Source organism: Lepidochelys kempii, chromosome 11 (assembly GCF_965140265.1).
Source record: "Lepidochelys kempii isolate rLepKem1 chromosome 11, rLepKem1.hap2, whole genome shotgun sequence".
Lineage (NCBI taxonomy): Eukaryota > Metazoa > Chordata > Testudines > Cheloniidae > Lepidochelys > Lepidochelys kempii.
This window is the reverse complement of record NC_133266.1, coordinates 27,852,286-27,867,713: the sequence shown is the minus strand read 5'-3', so window position 1 is coordinate 27,867,713 and position 15,428 is coordinate 27,852,286. Positions and strand designations below refer to the sequence as shown.

General features: G+C 39.9%; 1 protein-coding gene across 1 annotated transcript in view; it reads left to right on the top strand.

The window, feature by feature from the left end:
- NEB (nebulin) overlaps positions 1-15,428 on the top strand; it is a 193,958-nt gene that overhangs the window by 47,864 nt on the left and 130,666 nt on the right. The window contains exons 37-46 of the mRNA XM_073306879.1: positions 252-458; positions 1,906-2,010; positions 3,047-3,154; positions 4,688-4,999; positions 5,144-5,350; positions 5,985-6,089; positions 12,759-12,866; positions 13,788-14,099; positions 14,328-14,531; positions 15,110-15,214. Coding sequence (XP_073162980.1) covers positions 252-458; positions 1,906-2,010; positions 3,047-3,154; positions 4,688-4,999; positions 5,144-5,350; positions 5,985-6,089; positions 12,759-12,866; positions 13,788-14,099; positions 14,328-14,531; positions 15,110-15,214 — 1,773 coding nt within the window. The remainder of the gene's footprint in view (positions 1-251; positions 459-1,905; positions 2,011-3,046; positions 3,155-4,687; positions 5,000-5,143; positions 5,351-5,984; positions 6,090-12,758; positions 12,867-13,787; positions 14,100-14,327; positions 14,532-15,109; positions 15,215-15,428) is intronic.

Genomic DNA, 15,428 nt, shown 5'->3' with positions numbered 1-15,428 from the left:
TATGACTAAATTAGTGTTGTGGTAATACCCTTCATAAGTAATAATTCCAACAGAATGCAAGAATGGGCCTTAATAAAACACACAGCACTGCTGTAAAAGGATGTAAACTTTGGATACAAAAAAATATTCCATTGTATTCATTTAAATGTGCATATGTTCAAAAACTCAAAGAAACACTAAACTTACTAACAAGTAGAAGGTAACCCAGAATTTTTCATGCATCAGGCTGATTTATTTCCTTCTCCTTACAGAATCAATACAAAGCTGACTATGATGAATTTCTGAAGGGTATGGGATGGATGCCAGTAGGCTCTCTGGAAGCTGAGAAGAATAAGAAAGCTATGGAAATTATAAGTGAGAAGAAATATCGCCAGCACCCAGACAAACTGAAGTATTCCAGTCTGATGGATTCTATGAACATGGTTCTAGCGACAAATAATGCAAAAATCATGGACAAAGTATGAAAATATTTGTCACAGTTCAGTTATGCATGCAGTGATAAAAAGACAAATTGGAGAGTTGTGTGAGCAAGTCTTTTTGAAATGATCAGTTCTGGCCACAGATGAAATATGCTGGATTCTCATTAACTTTATCCCCATAGGCCTTGACACAACCAAGGAAAAGCTGGCCACAATATGCTAAGAAATTCAGAAGGGAGCATATCTGAGGATTCCTTTTTGTTAGCACACCATGCTCACTGCAAGATGAAAGGTCAAATTTTCAAAAGCGCCAAAATGTCTTAGGAGCCTAAGTCCCAGTTCTAAAAGTACCTAAGTCAGTTTTGAAAATGGGACTTAGGCTCCTGAGTCACTTTGGCAGTTCTGAATAGTTTACCTGAATTATGTTACTGTGATCAGAAGCCACCGTGTAATATGAATGTACTTTATAGTTATAGTTTAACTTTTCACTGCTGATTCACGTACTGAGCTGCCATCATCCATTTAATAGAAATCAGCTCAGTACTAGAATGCCCTGTAATAGGTGTGGGACAAAATTAAATGGATCCTGGATCCACCAGTGTTTTAGGCCATCACACAGGCTCTTCTTAGACCCAGTTCCTCAGAATGAGCTCTTATCTACCTACTACTGAGATCTTGCCATTACTCTTAAGTTAGATAGCCGAGTCAGCGTGCCTCCTGACGGCTGTCAGCAATGAGCTGTGTGCAGAGCTATTGAATAACACTCTGACACTGAATAGCTTCTTTCTCTGGGTACAGAACCTGAGGATTCTGCTGGACTCTGTCACTAGATATGTTTGAACACATTTAGGAGGTTTCAGAGTAACAGCCGTGTTAGTCTGTATTCGCAAAAAGAAAAGGAGTACTTGTGGCACCTTAGAGACTAACCAATTTGGTGCCACAAGTACTCCTTTTTTTTCTACATTTAGGAGGTTAATCCTTCCTAGATGCACCAGGTATGGTCAGTAACTGTCAAGCAGGTATGTACTATGAGACTGATTCTTCTCTTCACTTATATACCAGTATAACTCCATTGACTCCAATGGAATTATTCTTGATTCACTATGCTGTAACTGAGAAGAGGATCAGGTGTGTTTGGGGCATTTTTTTAGCATGTCAGCAAACTTTGTCAGGTCCCATCACACAGGAGAGTTTATAATGCTGTAGTGTTAGGAAACCTCAGACTCAAATCTCTCATGTTTTGCTTTATCCTGCAGAGAGAAAGTAACTAGACATTACACTACAGCTGCATTTTCAAAATAATTAAAAAGAAGTAACATTTTAAATTAAAGGCCAAGTTCTGTCCTTGGATTCATACAGTGTGATGTGCATGCATTCTGGGGACCTAGTTGGCCCTTATAAAGAAAATGACTGTGATAATAATGTGCTATATTTGATTTCTCTGTTGAGATTGTAATTTGACTTCTTTTTTTATTCGCTCTTCCAGCACCGGTACACACAAGCATGGGAAGCTGACAAGACAAAAGTTCACATCATGCCAGATATTCCAGAGATTGCTTTGGCAAAAGCAAATGCATATAACATAAGCGATGTAAGTACTGCTACTCAGACTGGTTAATTGGCACTATCTTGCAGTTATCTAGTATTAGGAGTAATTAAAATGACAGTACAGGAGAACCTCGTTTATTCACCCTTCACTAATCCATAGTAATTTGCACTCAGCAAAGATTCCATAGCAGAAGCTATAATGAGTTGCCGCAGTGAAAAACAAAATATACAGCAGAATATTTAGGGTACATTATGAAATATTAACATAAATAATTAAAACGGGATTTGTAATTGTTAAAATAATAGTTTGGGTATCCTTGATTTTTTTTTTTGTTTTTCCTCCCTAATTTATAAAATTTAGCGCATAAGCCACGACAGTCTCCATTTTTCATGCAAATTCGCATGCCTCTACTGTATGTAATAGGCAACATTATGGGCCAGTTTCAACCTCGGACATCTAAATTTCACTGCTAAAACCTGCACATGTAAAATGAGGAATGGCATGTATAGATACCATCTTGTAATGCTGTATCCATCTGTTGTCTCTTGCTTTATACTTAGATTGTAAGCTCTTTGGGCAAGGACCATCTTTTTGTTCTGTGTTTGCACAGCATCTGGCACAATGGGGTCCTGGTTCATTATTGTGGCTCCTAGGCAGTTTGGTAATATAAATACATAAAGAAAGAAATAATGTGCACAAAAGTAGACATTTTTTATTGTATTTTTGAAATGGTGGCCTCTTCCTTATGGATGCAATTTGCACCTTCTAAATTTTCACTGATATTTTTGCCCTGGAAGAAACAAATCAGGGTCTTTTGCCCTTCTAGTTAGCTAGCTGCAGGTACAAATCAGACACTTAGAGATGCAAACACTCTGCGCTTAACTTTGAAATATTGCCGCTTTGAGTGCCTGAATGCCTTAAGACACTTGTTGTATGAGAGTTAAATATATGAGGACAGAACAGTGCTACTGAAAAGTCCTTGTTTCAAATGATCACATATATGGCATAATTTATTCTGTTTTTATATGCATTAGTGCATTTTAAAAAAGGAACATTCTCTTTTTTTTCCAATTCACAGAAAATGTACAAGCATTCCTTAGAAGAGTCTAGAAGGAAAGGGTATGACCTCAGAGCTGATGCTATCTCCATTAAAGCTGCCAAAGCTTCCAGAGACATTGCTAGTGATGTGAGTTTTTAAAAGAGGAAACTGTCTATTGTCAAATATTATGAAGCATTCATTTATCGACTTGATTCCATTTTGGATGCTGATGTTATGAATTCTCTTTATTTTTTATATTGTTTATAAATGTGTTTAATAAGTATAGCTTTTGTGACATTAAATTGGCTCACAGTGATCAAAGAGCAATTGCTTCATTAGGAAGATAGGGAGATACATAAGGAGTCAGTCTAGCATGGCTCTCATTCAGAAAACCAATTTTACCTGTATAGTACAAGTTGTTTGTCAAAGTGACTTTGCTGGGGCACTTTTTAAAGGTGACATTGTATATAGTAGCTGTATGCTTTAGTTTAGATATACATGTGTTACTCCTTAATTGCTGCATTATGGAGTTCAGATGTTAGCCTCACCAATATCTGAATGCAACAAAAGGCACTTTGTAATAAATTATGTTTGCTGCTAATACTACAATGGTAGGACCTGATTACTCAGCTGTTCCAAGTCTCTGTTTAGGTGACATTTGCACTGAAGTCAGGGGGGCAAATCCTACAGAGAAAACCAGTACAGGGTTTCACTGTGCAAAGGTGGGGTGGGAGCACAGAACTCAGGGTCCTCACAGAGGTTCCCTGAATACCACTATTCAGGCTTTGGGTCTAACAAGGACAAAATTAGCCTATGGAAGAGGGGAAGGGGAAGGCTTAAGGAGCTGATGCTTTGTTGATCCTCAAGTTCTTCCCCACAGCCTCAGAGTTGTAATAGACACTGCAGAGTGGATCTGCAGCTGCTTCATAGCCTGGGAGGAGGTTTCCTCCCTCCCAAACCCTCTCCAAGGAGCTCAGCAGCGCAGATCAGAGCCTGATACTGGGCCTGTGCACTCTGCTGACTAGGATTTAGGCCAATGGGAGTGTTGCTTGAGTATGGACTTAGTTTGGGTTTAAGGCTTTAATCCATTACACCGTTATTAAGAAAACAAAACTCAGAAACAGTGGGAAGCAGCTTCTAAGTTTAAAAACAATTGTTCAGTCTTGGAACTAAACATAACCACAGAGGTCATTTGATCTTCAAACTTGGGCCAAACTCCAGACCTGAGCTCAAAGTGTTAGTATAATAAAATCCAAATATTTTTCAAAGGGATGCCTCCTGCAAATTGGAACTTCCTTCGTTTCTTATCAATCTCTATCTTCTCATATTATGTGATGCCATGACAGTGAGATTCAATAACAGCTGCCCTCAGATGCTACCTGAGGCACTGCAGGTCATTATGAAGAAACATTCCTTTTCATGGAAAAGATGTTTAGGATAATTCTTTTTAAAATGTCCCTCATAAAGATCAAAGAGGTAGGACCCCTGAGTTTTTTCAAGGATTAGCATCAGATTAAGTAGAAAACGCTACGAGTGCTGTGTTTGCCCCAGTGATGTTTAAATAGCATATGTCTAATGGACAAGGATTTTTCTCAGAGGAAAGGTTGATTAATTATTTTCTCAGTTTGATTTGTTATAGGCAAGGTGGTTTTAAGGCCTTTTGTTTTGTTTTCTTCACAGTACAAATATAAATTAGGTTATGAAATGGATAAGGGGAAACTTGTAGGCTTCCGCAGCCTCCAGGATGATCCCAAACTAGTCCATTTTATGCAAGTGGCTAAGATGCAGTCTGATCGTGAGTACAGGAAAGCCTATGAGACCAGCAAGACCAGTTACCATACACCTGCTGATACATTAAGTATCAAGGCAGCGAAGGAGGCACAAGGTAATATAACCAACTCTAACTACAAACACCTGATCCACAAATATATCCTCCTACCAGATGCAGTTAATGTGGAACTGACCAGAAACATGAATCGGATTCAAAGTAATGTAAGTTACTGTTTTTTGTTGTGAATTGGCTACTGTCTATACTGTTTTTTCAGTTGTGTATGAAGATTTTTTTTTTGAAACAAGCATTTTTCAGTTGCTGAAGTTTGTAAAATGTGGTTTTCCTTTTTGTCTTCTGTTTTACAGAATAAGTACAAAGAGGACTACAATGAATGGTATAAAGGACTTGGTTGGAGCCCTGCTGGTTCTCTGGATGTGGAGAAATCTAAGAAAGCCACAGAAATTGCAAGTGACAGGAATTACCGCCAGCACCCAAGCCTTTTCCCCTTCACAAAACAGAGTGACTCCATGGACATGGTGCTAGCAAAACACAATGCAGATGTGATGAATCAGGTGAGTGAAAATTGTGTATGTAAACGATCACTGTGTAATTCAGTATCTCTGCCTCTCTCCAACATTGCTTAAAACACATGCCTCCCTGGCAAACTTGCTTTGCCAAGATAATTAATTTCTTTTTAAGGTGTGAGAGAACAAGCCATTTTCAGATTTCTTTTACCAGATCCAAGCACCCAATTACTGGCTAAATAGTTCCTTCTCCCATTTTTCTCAGGGTTAGATCATGCCATTGTTACTTGTACAGTCTCAGTTATTCTCACTGGCATGATAGAAATGTTAATTTCTAATTCTGAGGTGTCGGAGGGGAACTATAAGCTTCCATAACAGCATTCAGAAGTCTAGCCAGTATGGGTCTCATCCTGCCCTCTTTACTAAGGAGAAACACTGTCTTTAAACAAATGACTGTGGAACAGGCTGATAGTCATTGCGAGAAATGCTCACTAAGGGCCTGATGAACTGACCTCAGTGGGAGCAAGAATGGATCCTAATTCACTTGAATTATGGATTAAGTCAGTAAAAATATATATAATCAGCAACTCCCTCTCTCTTTCTCGGTCCATAAACAAAGTACACACAGAGAGCTCTATCTATCATTCATATTAGCATATCTGGTACTCTTTTTTTCCTGTAGCATATGTACACTCAAGCTTGGGAGAAGGATAAACTTCAGCTTCATGTGATGCCAGATACACCTGATATTCTACAGGCCAGACAGAACATGGCAAATTACAGTCAGGTAAAGAGTTTTAAAATACTTTATAGTTCGTTTTTGAATATATTCATTCTGTTTTCCTCAATAAAAGGTGACCTGTTATTTAAGGGTAAATATTTGTTATGAACTAGAGGAAAATGAAAAATAGATGGGACTTGGACTCCTACGTCACTTAAGAGCTTCTGAAAATTTAATCCTAAACCTCTTGCTAAACATAAATATTCACCCTGTTCAGCAAGGTGAACTCAGAAAAAGGCTTACTGCATTCTTTATACCTCCCACAGAGATGTACCGGTTCCTTCATGGCCTCAGTCAGAGCAGGTTACAAATTCCTTGTTCTAAAATTCCAAACCCACTATGTGCAGGTTTCTCAACCCATCATCATGGACCCACTGGGCACTGTGATAGTCTGTCCCTTGAAATGTTTGAGCACTCCTCTGTGCAAAACCTCACCTTCATGCTGATTTCAGTTTTGCTGCCAGAACAATAAAGTCTCCACAGCAAACTGCTGTGTTTCTATCAGCTCCCTTTGTGTCTGTCTGTCTGTCTCCCTCTCTACTGGGTTCAAATATAACATACTGGCAATGAGGAATTTATATCCCATGAATATCCTCTGTTCCCACTGCCTGAAGAAGAAATAGCAGATAATATACGTATAAAATGGGAAAAGTTCACCTGGAGGGACCAGATGACCGACTGCTGCTTTTTGGTGCTGGGGCAGTGTGAGCCAGCTAGCTAGAGAGAGGGAAGTAGGCAAATAAAGACAGAACAAAGGATCTGGGTTGCAGTTACTGCTTGAGCTGTCCAAACAGAGCAGTGACGGGAATGCAAGCAGCCATTTTGGCTTACCACGTGCAAGAAGGCTTTAGCCTGCACTGAGGGTCTTCAGCCAGCAGAGGGAGCTGAAAGGAAGAAGTCTGCGTTCTACAGTAAGCACACAGCGAGTAAAGGGAAATCAAGGGCAGATAGTGCACAGTTTAGAAAAGGGGGAATTTCACTGTGGCAGAGAGGATGTCCAGAAGGCATGAAGTGCAACAGTAGATCAGAGTAAAATGGCAACTTTTCTGGGCAATGTTGGTGAGTCTGATGAAAACCACAAATCATGAATGTACCTTGAATGTTTTGAGCAATTTATTGCTTGCAACACCATTCCAGACAGACAAACGGTTTCAAACTTGCTGACAGTGATGGGTCCAAAGGCATATAAACTGCTGCATCACCTGTTGTGTCCAACAGGGCCTGGAACTTCCACATATGCTGCAACAGGAACACTTTTCTCCTATCCCGTTGATGATAGCAGAATAATACCAGTTCCATCAGTGACATCAGAGAAGTGGAGAATTGAGAGCACAGTTTGCTGCTGCTCTGACGAAGTTGTTGGGGTATTGTCAGTTTGATGCCCTGTGTGACCAGTTTGTCTCTGGATTCTGTAATGATGAGATCCAGAAAAAGTTAGTGTCTATGTCAGCACTTACCTTCAAAAAGGCTGTTGAAGTAGCTATTGTCATGGATACTGCAGAGAAGGATTCTCTGGACTTCAGTGTGAACCAAGATGATCACGTCCTGCATTGGCAAGACAAAGGACCATGGGAATATAAGAAATTTACATGTGGCCATTGTGCACAAACTACACACACTGAGAAGGATTGTGAACATGCCTGGTTACCTGCAGGAAGTGCCAGAAGAAAGGACAAATTGCCATGGCCTGTTGCACAGTTCAATGACTGGCAACCCAGAGTAACCTTCAATCTAAGAAGACACCTGTGAAGATTGAACCTCAGAAAGGACAGAAGTTGGAAATTCATAATGTGGATAAAGACAAGAGTTCTAGTGACACTGATCAAGACCTAGCCCTACACATGTTATCAGAAGCTGGAGTAAAAAATGGCATCTTGGTTACTCCCTTGATTGAAGGTGTTCCTGCAAGAATGGAACTTGAAACTAGAGCTGCCATCTCACTGATTTCTGCATCTGCCTATCACCAGATATTGTCACATGCTCCTCTGGAAGAAACCACCACGGTTTTGAAGCCTTATGCTGGAGAAAAGTTGGTAATAGAAGGGTTATTCCAGGTGACAGTTAAACTAGATGGACAATCAGTTTTTTTACTCTTATATGTAATCAAAGGAAAGTTATCACCATTATTTGGCAGATCTTGGCTTGAGACGCTTAAGGAAAATTGGACTGAGATCAAGGTTATCATGAAAGCACCTCAGAGTCTTCAAGAAATACTGGACAGACACTCCAAAGTCTTTGAACAAGACCTTGGACAGATGAGCAATGTGTCAGTGAAGCTCACTATTAAGTCTGATAGACAGCCAAAATATTGCAAGCCCAGAGTTGTGCCTTATACTCTGAAGTCTCTGGTAGAAGCTGATATGGAACATTTAGTGAACACTGGAGTCTTATCAGTTTCATGTTCAGACCAGTCCACAACCTTGTATTGAAGATTTGTTTTCTATTCTTAGTGGAGGACTGTGTTTCAGTAAATTGGATTTGCTCAATGCATACCTACAAATAGAGATTGATCCAACATCTCTCAAATATCTCACAATCAACATGCAAAAAGGCTTATTTTGTTGTAACAGGTTGCCTTTCAGTAGCACACTGATACTTGTCCTATCCCAGAAAGCTATCGATGAGATTCTGAAGGGACTAAACAAAGTTCAGTGCTATTTGGATGACACCCTTGTTACATGAAAGGATCCGGAGAATCATGTTCAAAATTTGGATGTTGTCTTGCAGTGTTTGGAAGGCCATGGACTGAGAGTATGTCAAGACAAATGTGAGTTTTCAAACCTTCAGTTGAATACCTTGGACAAGTAATTGATACCACAGGCTTAAGGAATCACCAGAGAAAGAGAAGGTGGTTTTTCACGCACCACTCCAGAGAATGTGTCACAGTTACATTCATTCTTAGGGCTGCTTAACTATTAATCTGCCTAATCTGGTGACAGTATTGGCACCTTTACATGAAGTGTTACAAGCAAAGAAAAAATGGAAGTGGACTCTGTGTGTGTGTGTGTTTAAGGAAGCTAAGAAACTGTTGAATTAGGTGAAGTTCTTACTCACTTTGATGCCTCACTATTATTGCAATTGGCTTGTAATGCTTCACTGTCTGGAGTATATGAGTTCTTTCCCTATATTTTTCCTGACGGCATGGAGAAACCAATTGCCTTTGCTTCACTATCGCTTACTATGCTTGAGAAGAACTATGTACAAATAGAGCAAGAAGCTCTTAGCATTATCTTCAGAATTCGGAAGTTCCATATCTATCTGTATGGTAGATATTTTTACCTTGCTGATGGATCATCTCCTGTCACCTTCAATTTTTGCACCTAAACATGGAATTCCATCATTAGTTGCTGCTCGGATGCAACGGTGGTCATTGCTACTTTCAGCTCATTCCTATACTATTCAGTTCTGTAAAGGAGCTCAGCATGGGAATGCTGATGGGCTGCCATGCCTAAGCTCCCATTAGCCCAAAGAAACATCAGATGAAATGTTTTATCTCAATTTGATGGAGAGGTTACCCATCACTAGCACAGATATCAACACAAATCCGCTAAAGGATGATGTGCTTTCTCTTGTGAAGGGAATGGTATTACAAGGAACAGTGTTAGATCATAAGAATCCCCAGTTTTATATCTGAATCACAACTGCATCTTATGCAGAATAAGAGTGATCATTCCGGAATCACTTCACTCTCTGGTTTTCGAAGCTCTTTGTGATTTTTGGCATTGTATGAGTGAAGGTTTGATGACAAAGATATTGAGAGGAAAGAGAAGTGCTATAGTACGTGTCAGTAAATTCAGCATGATCCTGGCCCAGCTTGTTTACACCTTTGGTGTAAACTCATGAGCCTCAGACTCATTGGACACATATTCTCATGGACTTTGCCAGACCTTTAGTCACAGTCAATGCCTATTCAAACTGGCCAGAGATTTTTAGAATGATTTCTACCACAGCTACCAAACCCATTGGACATCTCTGGATGTTTAGCCAATTTGGCTTACTAGAACAGTTGGTGATTGACAACAGACTTCAATTTTGCTCTGAAGAATTTCAGAGGTTCCTAGCTTCAAATGGAATTCAGCACATATGTTCTGCTCCATTGCATCCTGCTACAAATGGACTTGCAGACTGGTTTTACAGTCATGTAAAGCCTGCTTAAGAGCTAACAAGTCTATTTAGAGTCATCAGCAGAAACTGGACAATTTCTTCCTTGTCTACAGGAACACAACATGTGCTACTACCCAGAAGTCAACTGCAACTCTTTTCTGGAAGTGATCTTTGTGTACCTGTTGGGACCTGCTACATCCTGATGTTGCCTCCTGTGTAGCCAAATCCCAATGAATGCAAATTGATTAATGATGTGAGACTCATCATTTTTTTTCAAGTAGGAGACACAGTGTGGATTGACAACTACAGTTGTGGAGTGAAATGTGTATCTGGAGAACTTGTAAAATGCACAGGACTTGTTTTGTATGTGGTAAAACTGTCTGGTGGTATTTTATGGAAATGATCTATGGATCAGTTGCAGCCTTGACAAGTACTGAAGTCTGGAGATGTTCCAGTAGGACTTTCTGTTCCTCCTTTCAAACCTCCTTCCATTACAACTCCTAATGCCAACAGTTTGGTGGAAGAAACTTTGGTACCAGATCCAGCTGATTCCTTACCCCGAACTGTTCCTGTTGTCAAGGGCACTGCAACACCCTTGTAACCATATTATCCCAAGAGAGTGTGAAAAACAGTTGTATGCCTGAAGTTATATATTGTTTAGTTAGTGAGTTATTATTCCAGAGCAGAGTAATCCCTTGCAATTTGAGAGTCTGTGGTAGTCCACCCGTAACTTTTATTTAGGTTATATAGTATTTCATGTTAGCCATGTAAATGATGATGTATATAAATTTGGGAAGTTTTTTAAAGTAGGGTGGAGAATGTGATGTTCTGCCTCTTTTAATGTTTAGCATTCCCAGTGCAAAGCCTCACCTTAGTGTTGGTTTCAGTTTTACTGCCAGAACAATAAAATCTCTGTAGCAGACAGCTGTGTTTCTTTCAGCTCCCTTTGTGTCTGTCTCTCTCCTTCTCTGCTGAGTCAAAATATAACAGGCACATAGAATACGAAGCATTTACAGTTGTTTCCACCTTTCTTTCAGACTGTCTTTCTTAATTTTCCTTCTAAATATAGGATAGTGACAGTCTGTGCTAGAGATTTTTCATAAACTAATTTGTTTTTGCTTTCTATGGATGGTTAGAGGCAGGTCTATTACCTCCAAGTGCCAAGTGTTTAAATTATATGTGCATAGTTCAACTGGATTGCCTTTTTTAGAGCTACAGTACATCCTCATTAATAGGAAATTTGCAAATCCATACCCAATATTGGTAGTTACTTCAGTTCCACTCCAGTGGCCAAACTTCCCAGCAAAGTATTAGTGAGTGAGGAAGGTTGATCTGGTGTTTAGGGCACTAGACTAGAAGTTGGGAAGCCTGGGTTCAAATCTCTGCCCCATCACAGACTTTCTGTGTGGTTTTGGACATCTCAATTAGCCTGTCCACCTCATTTCCCTCTATGTAAAATGGGGATAATAGCACTTTCCTACCTTACTGGGGTGTTGTGAAGATAAATACATTAAAGATTTTGAGGCATTATGATACTGGGGACTTGCATAGAAGTATGCAAGATAGAGAATGAAGTCTCACATTACTCAGGTTTCTTGGACCTGATCCTCAGCTGGGGTAAATCAGCGTATGTTCTCTTAGATGGAGCGCCACATGACAGTGGACATCAGCTGAGGACATTGGCCTGTTAGTTTTTACAAATTATCCAACAATACAGAACATACTCGTGTGTTATGAAACTTTAGGATAAATAATCAAAACTAAACTGAACAAAGTATATTTTGGGTGTCTCATCCTTGCTTTTGGACTGTTTCATTCTCAGGGTGCATCCAGTTCTGTTAGCCTCGCAAAGAAAGAACTAACTGAACTCTGATTTTTAAATTGGTATGATAGATGGGGATCAAATTCTTTCCTGTTGTAATATCATTTAGTTCGGTAGAGTGACAAAGGGAATGAACTAATCTCTAAATATTAATGATTCCTTAGGTAAGAACAAGCCCTACAAACAGATTATTTGTAATCTAGTAAGCACTTGTGAAAAAAACCTATAATGTATTAAAGACACAATCCCTAATACTGCCCCTAAAGTGTCAAATCTTGATGTCCTTACCCGAGGGTCTATTGTAGGTTTAGCCACAGCCCTGCATTAGACAGTGCTGATCACATAGCCCCAGTGAAAGTATCAGTAACTATAGGAAAACAATGCTTCCAAATGCTCCCCAGCACACAGAGGGACAGCCTGCAGGGGTGCAGTGTATGCTGTCCTGCATATCTGGCCAGCTCTGCTCTTAGGGAAAGGGCAGCCTGCTCCCTGAATGGGGCTCTTTGTGCTCTCACTTTTTGCATCCATGCAGGGCTCAGCCACAACCTGGCCCTCAATTTTCACACGCACTTTTCTCAGGCAAAGCTTTCACCTGAGTAAGGGCTGAGTTAAAATGGAGTGTAGTAGTCAGGGCTTGGATGAAATATTTATGCAATGGGCCAGCATGTTAAAATACATGTGTTCTATTTGTATTGTTTTTACAAAGATGCAGGGGGAGTTTTGGAAAAACTATCTGTTTTCAATTTTAGAAACTGTACAAACTTGGATGGGAAGAAATGTTAAAGAAAGGCTATGACCTCACACCTGAAGCCATTTCAGTGAAAGCAGCCAAAGCTTCGAGGGACATTGCAAGTGATGTAAGTGACATTTTCAATTCGATCTGTGATGTATTTTATGCACTCAGTCACAGTCTAATAAACCTCATTGAGCCAGGTCCATCCCTGTGCTCCGAAGGTGTGCTGGCAGGGACAGAGAGCTAAGAGACCTTTTCCTCCCTGTGTAACCAGTGGGACAGAATCTCTTAGCATTGACGAGAGAGTAGGAGAGGGATTGCTCTCACATCATTGCACCATGACCCCAAGCTTGCTGTCTGCCTTCTATTTGGCATGGGATCAGCCTGCAGTACCCAGGGCTATCTGCTTTATGTTTTTAGAGCAGCAGCAAATTTTGACCCACTAACTCATCCCACCACCCTGAGTCAATCTACCATGCAGCTGCCCATGTAGAACAGGTCTCAGGGCAGACACATGCCCAGCACTGCTCCATATCCTAACCTCAGTGCAGCGCTTGTATATAAGGACAAATGTTTGCTAATTTTTAGGGAAACATTCTGGATAGTCAGGACCCTACATTTTCCAGTGCTCACTTTTGTCCCTTGAGACACTGGATTATGTTTCTGCCTGGGAGTACCAAGCAAGCAGTCTCTCCAGATTGTAGTTAGTTGGTAATTCGTGCAGTGGAGGAGACATTCTGAGAGAAGTGCAGCCTGCTCTTCCTACGGAGTCCAAAGGCTCAATTCCTTCAGCAGCAGAGGCATTCCTAAGACACTAACATCAAGCAAAGTTATGCACATACATCAAGGGAATATTAGACCCCTAAGTGTGAAACCATAATGATCTACTCAGCTTCTAGCATCCAAGAGAGCAAAAAGTTCAAGTTTGCTTGTGAGTCTAACTGCCAGCATACATGGCATCCTGGTGAATGTATCTGATAAGCTGTTATTTCCCCATTTTCTCATTCTTACCCTAATTTGAGTACCACAATCTTTATGATTTTAGTACAAGTATAAAGAAGGTTACCGCAAGCAGCTGGGACATCACATTGGATTCCGCAGCCTACAGGATGATCCCAAACTTGTGTTGTCTATGAATGTAGCCAAGATGCAGAGCGAGAGGGAGTACAAGAAAGATTTTGAGAAGTGGAAGACCAAGTTTAACATGCCTGTGGATATGTTGGGCTTCCTACTGGCTAAGAAATGCCAGTCGTTGGTTAGTGATGTAGACTACAGACGGATCCTACACCAGTGGACTAGTTTGTCAGACCAGACTAGCATCATCCAAGCTAAGAAAGTATATGAACTACAGAGTGATGTAAGTTTCCTTTTTACTTGATCTATTTCTTTTATATTTATGAAAGATATATTCATTATTGAAGGGAATCTGGTGTCCCTGTAGAGCAGAAATGACATTTCCTCTTGTAGTTCCAGCAATACAGATTATAGCTAAACAAGCTCTATTAATTACCAGTTAATCCTTTAATGCAGTTCATTGATGCAGACAAGAGAATGACATTCCCTGATTTCTTTGGTTCCTTAACAGAATGTATATAAGTCAGATCTTCAATGGCTTAAAGGCCTGGGGTGGATCCCATCTGGCTCTTTGGAGGCAGAAAAGAACAAGAAAGCTTCAGAAATCCTGAGTGAGAAGAAATACCGCCAGCCACCAGACACTGTTAAATTCACAAGTATCCCTGATGCCATGGACGTAGTTTTGGCAAAGTCTAATGCCAAAAATAGGAGTGATGTAAGTTTCTGAAGGCTGAACATTTAATTGAACAGATAAATGAACTTGTAATTTATTTCAAGCTCATATAATGTTAAAATTAATATAATTTGAGTCAACAGTGACTAATAGATCTTTAAAAAAGGAATTTTCCAATTGTTGGTCATAGCCGTCTGTTTAGCAAAATGTCAGATTTCTGTGATTTTGGGCCCATTTGGCATCTTGAGTTCAGCTGTCAAGAAGTCCCAAGTGTGATTCAGGAGATTATCGTGGCTGCTCTACAGAACTTGTTCAATGTTAAGCATAAATAATGTCTTTACCCATAGTTAGTCATGCTGTATATGGGACTGTTATAATGATGACTCTTTGGCCTTCCACATACAAAAGGGATGCAAAAATTGTATTTAAATAGAACTCTAAGTGATTAATGCATTATTTTCTTCAACTATCCATCCAGTACCATTTATATCTCCCACACTTTATACTTGTGTGACAGGTTTTTGTATTGCTGTTAAAGACATAAGGTGAAGCTGAATGAAATCTGCTATTTATACAAAGGTTCTATTAGACATACTGGTTTTGTTTGTTTCTCCTTCTAGAGACTTTACAGAGAAGCTTGGGACAAGGACAAGACTCACATTCACGTCATGCCTGACACTCCTGAAATCCTTTTGGCTAAAGCAAACTTAATCAATACAAGTGATGTAAGGTTGATTCCATGCTACACTGGGTGTTCCATGAGCTTATGATTTGAAAATTCACTTCATGAATGCAGTCTAAATTGCAGTAAAGTCCTTCAGAATTTATTCTGGAACTCTTGAATTCTTACAACCTTTAACATACCCATGGTCTTTTTCCGGTAAACTTGTTATGCGGAGGGAGCCAATATGGCAGCTATTAGATTACAAGAAAAATACC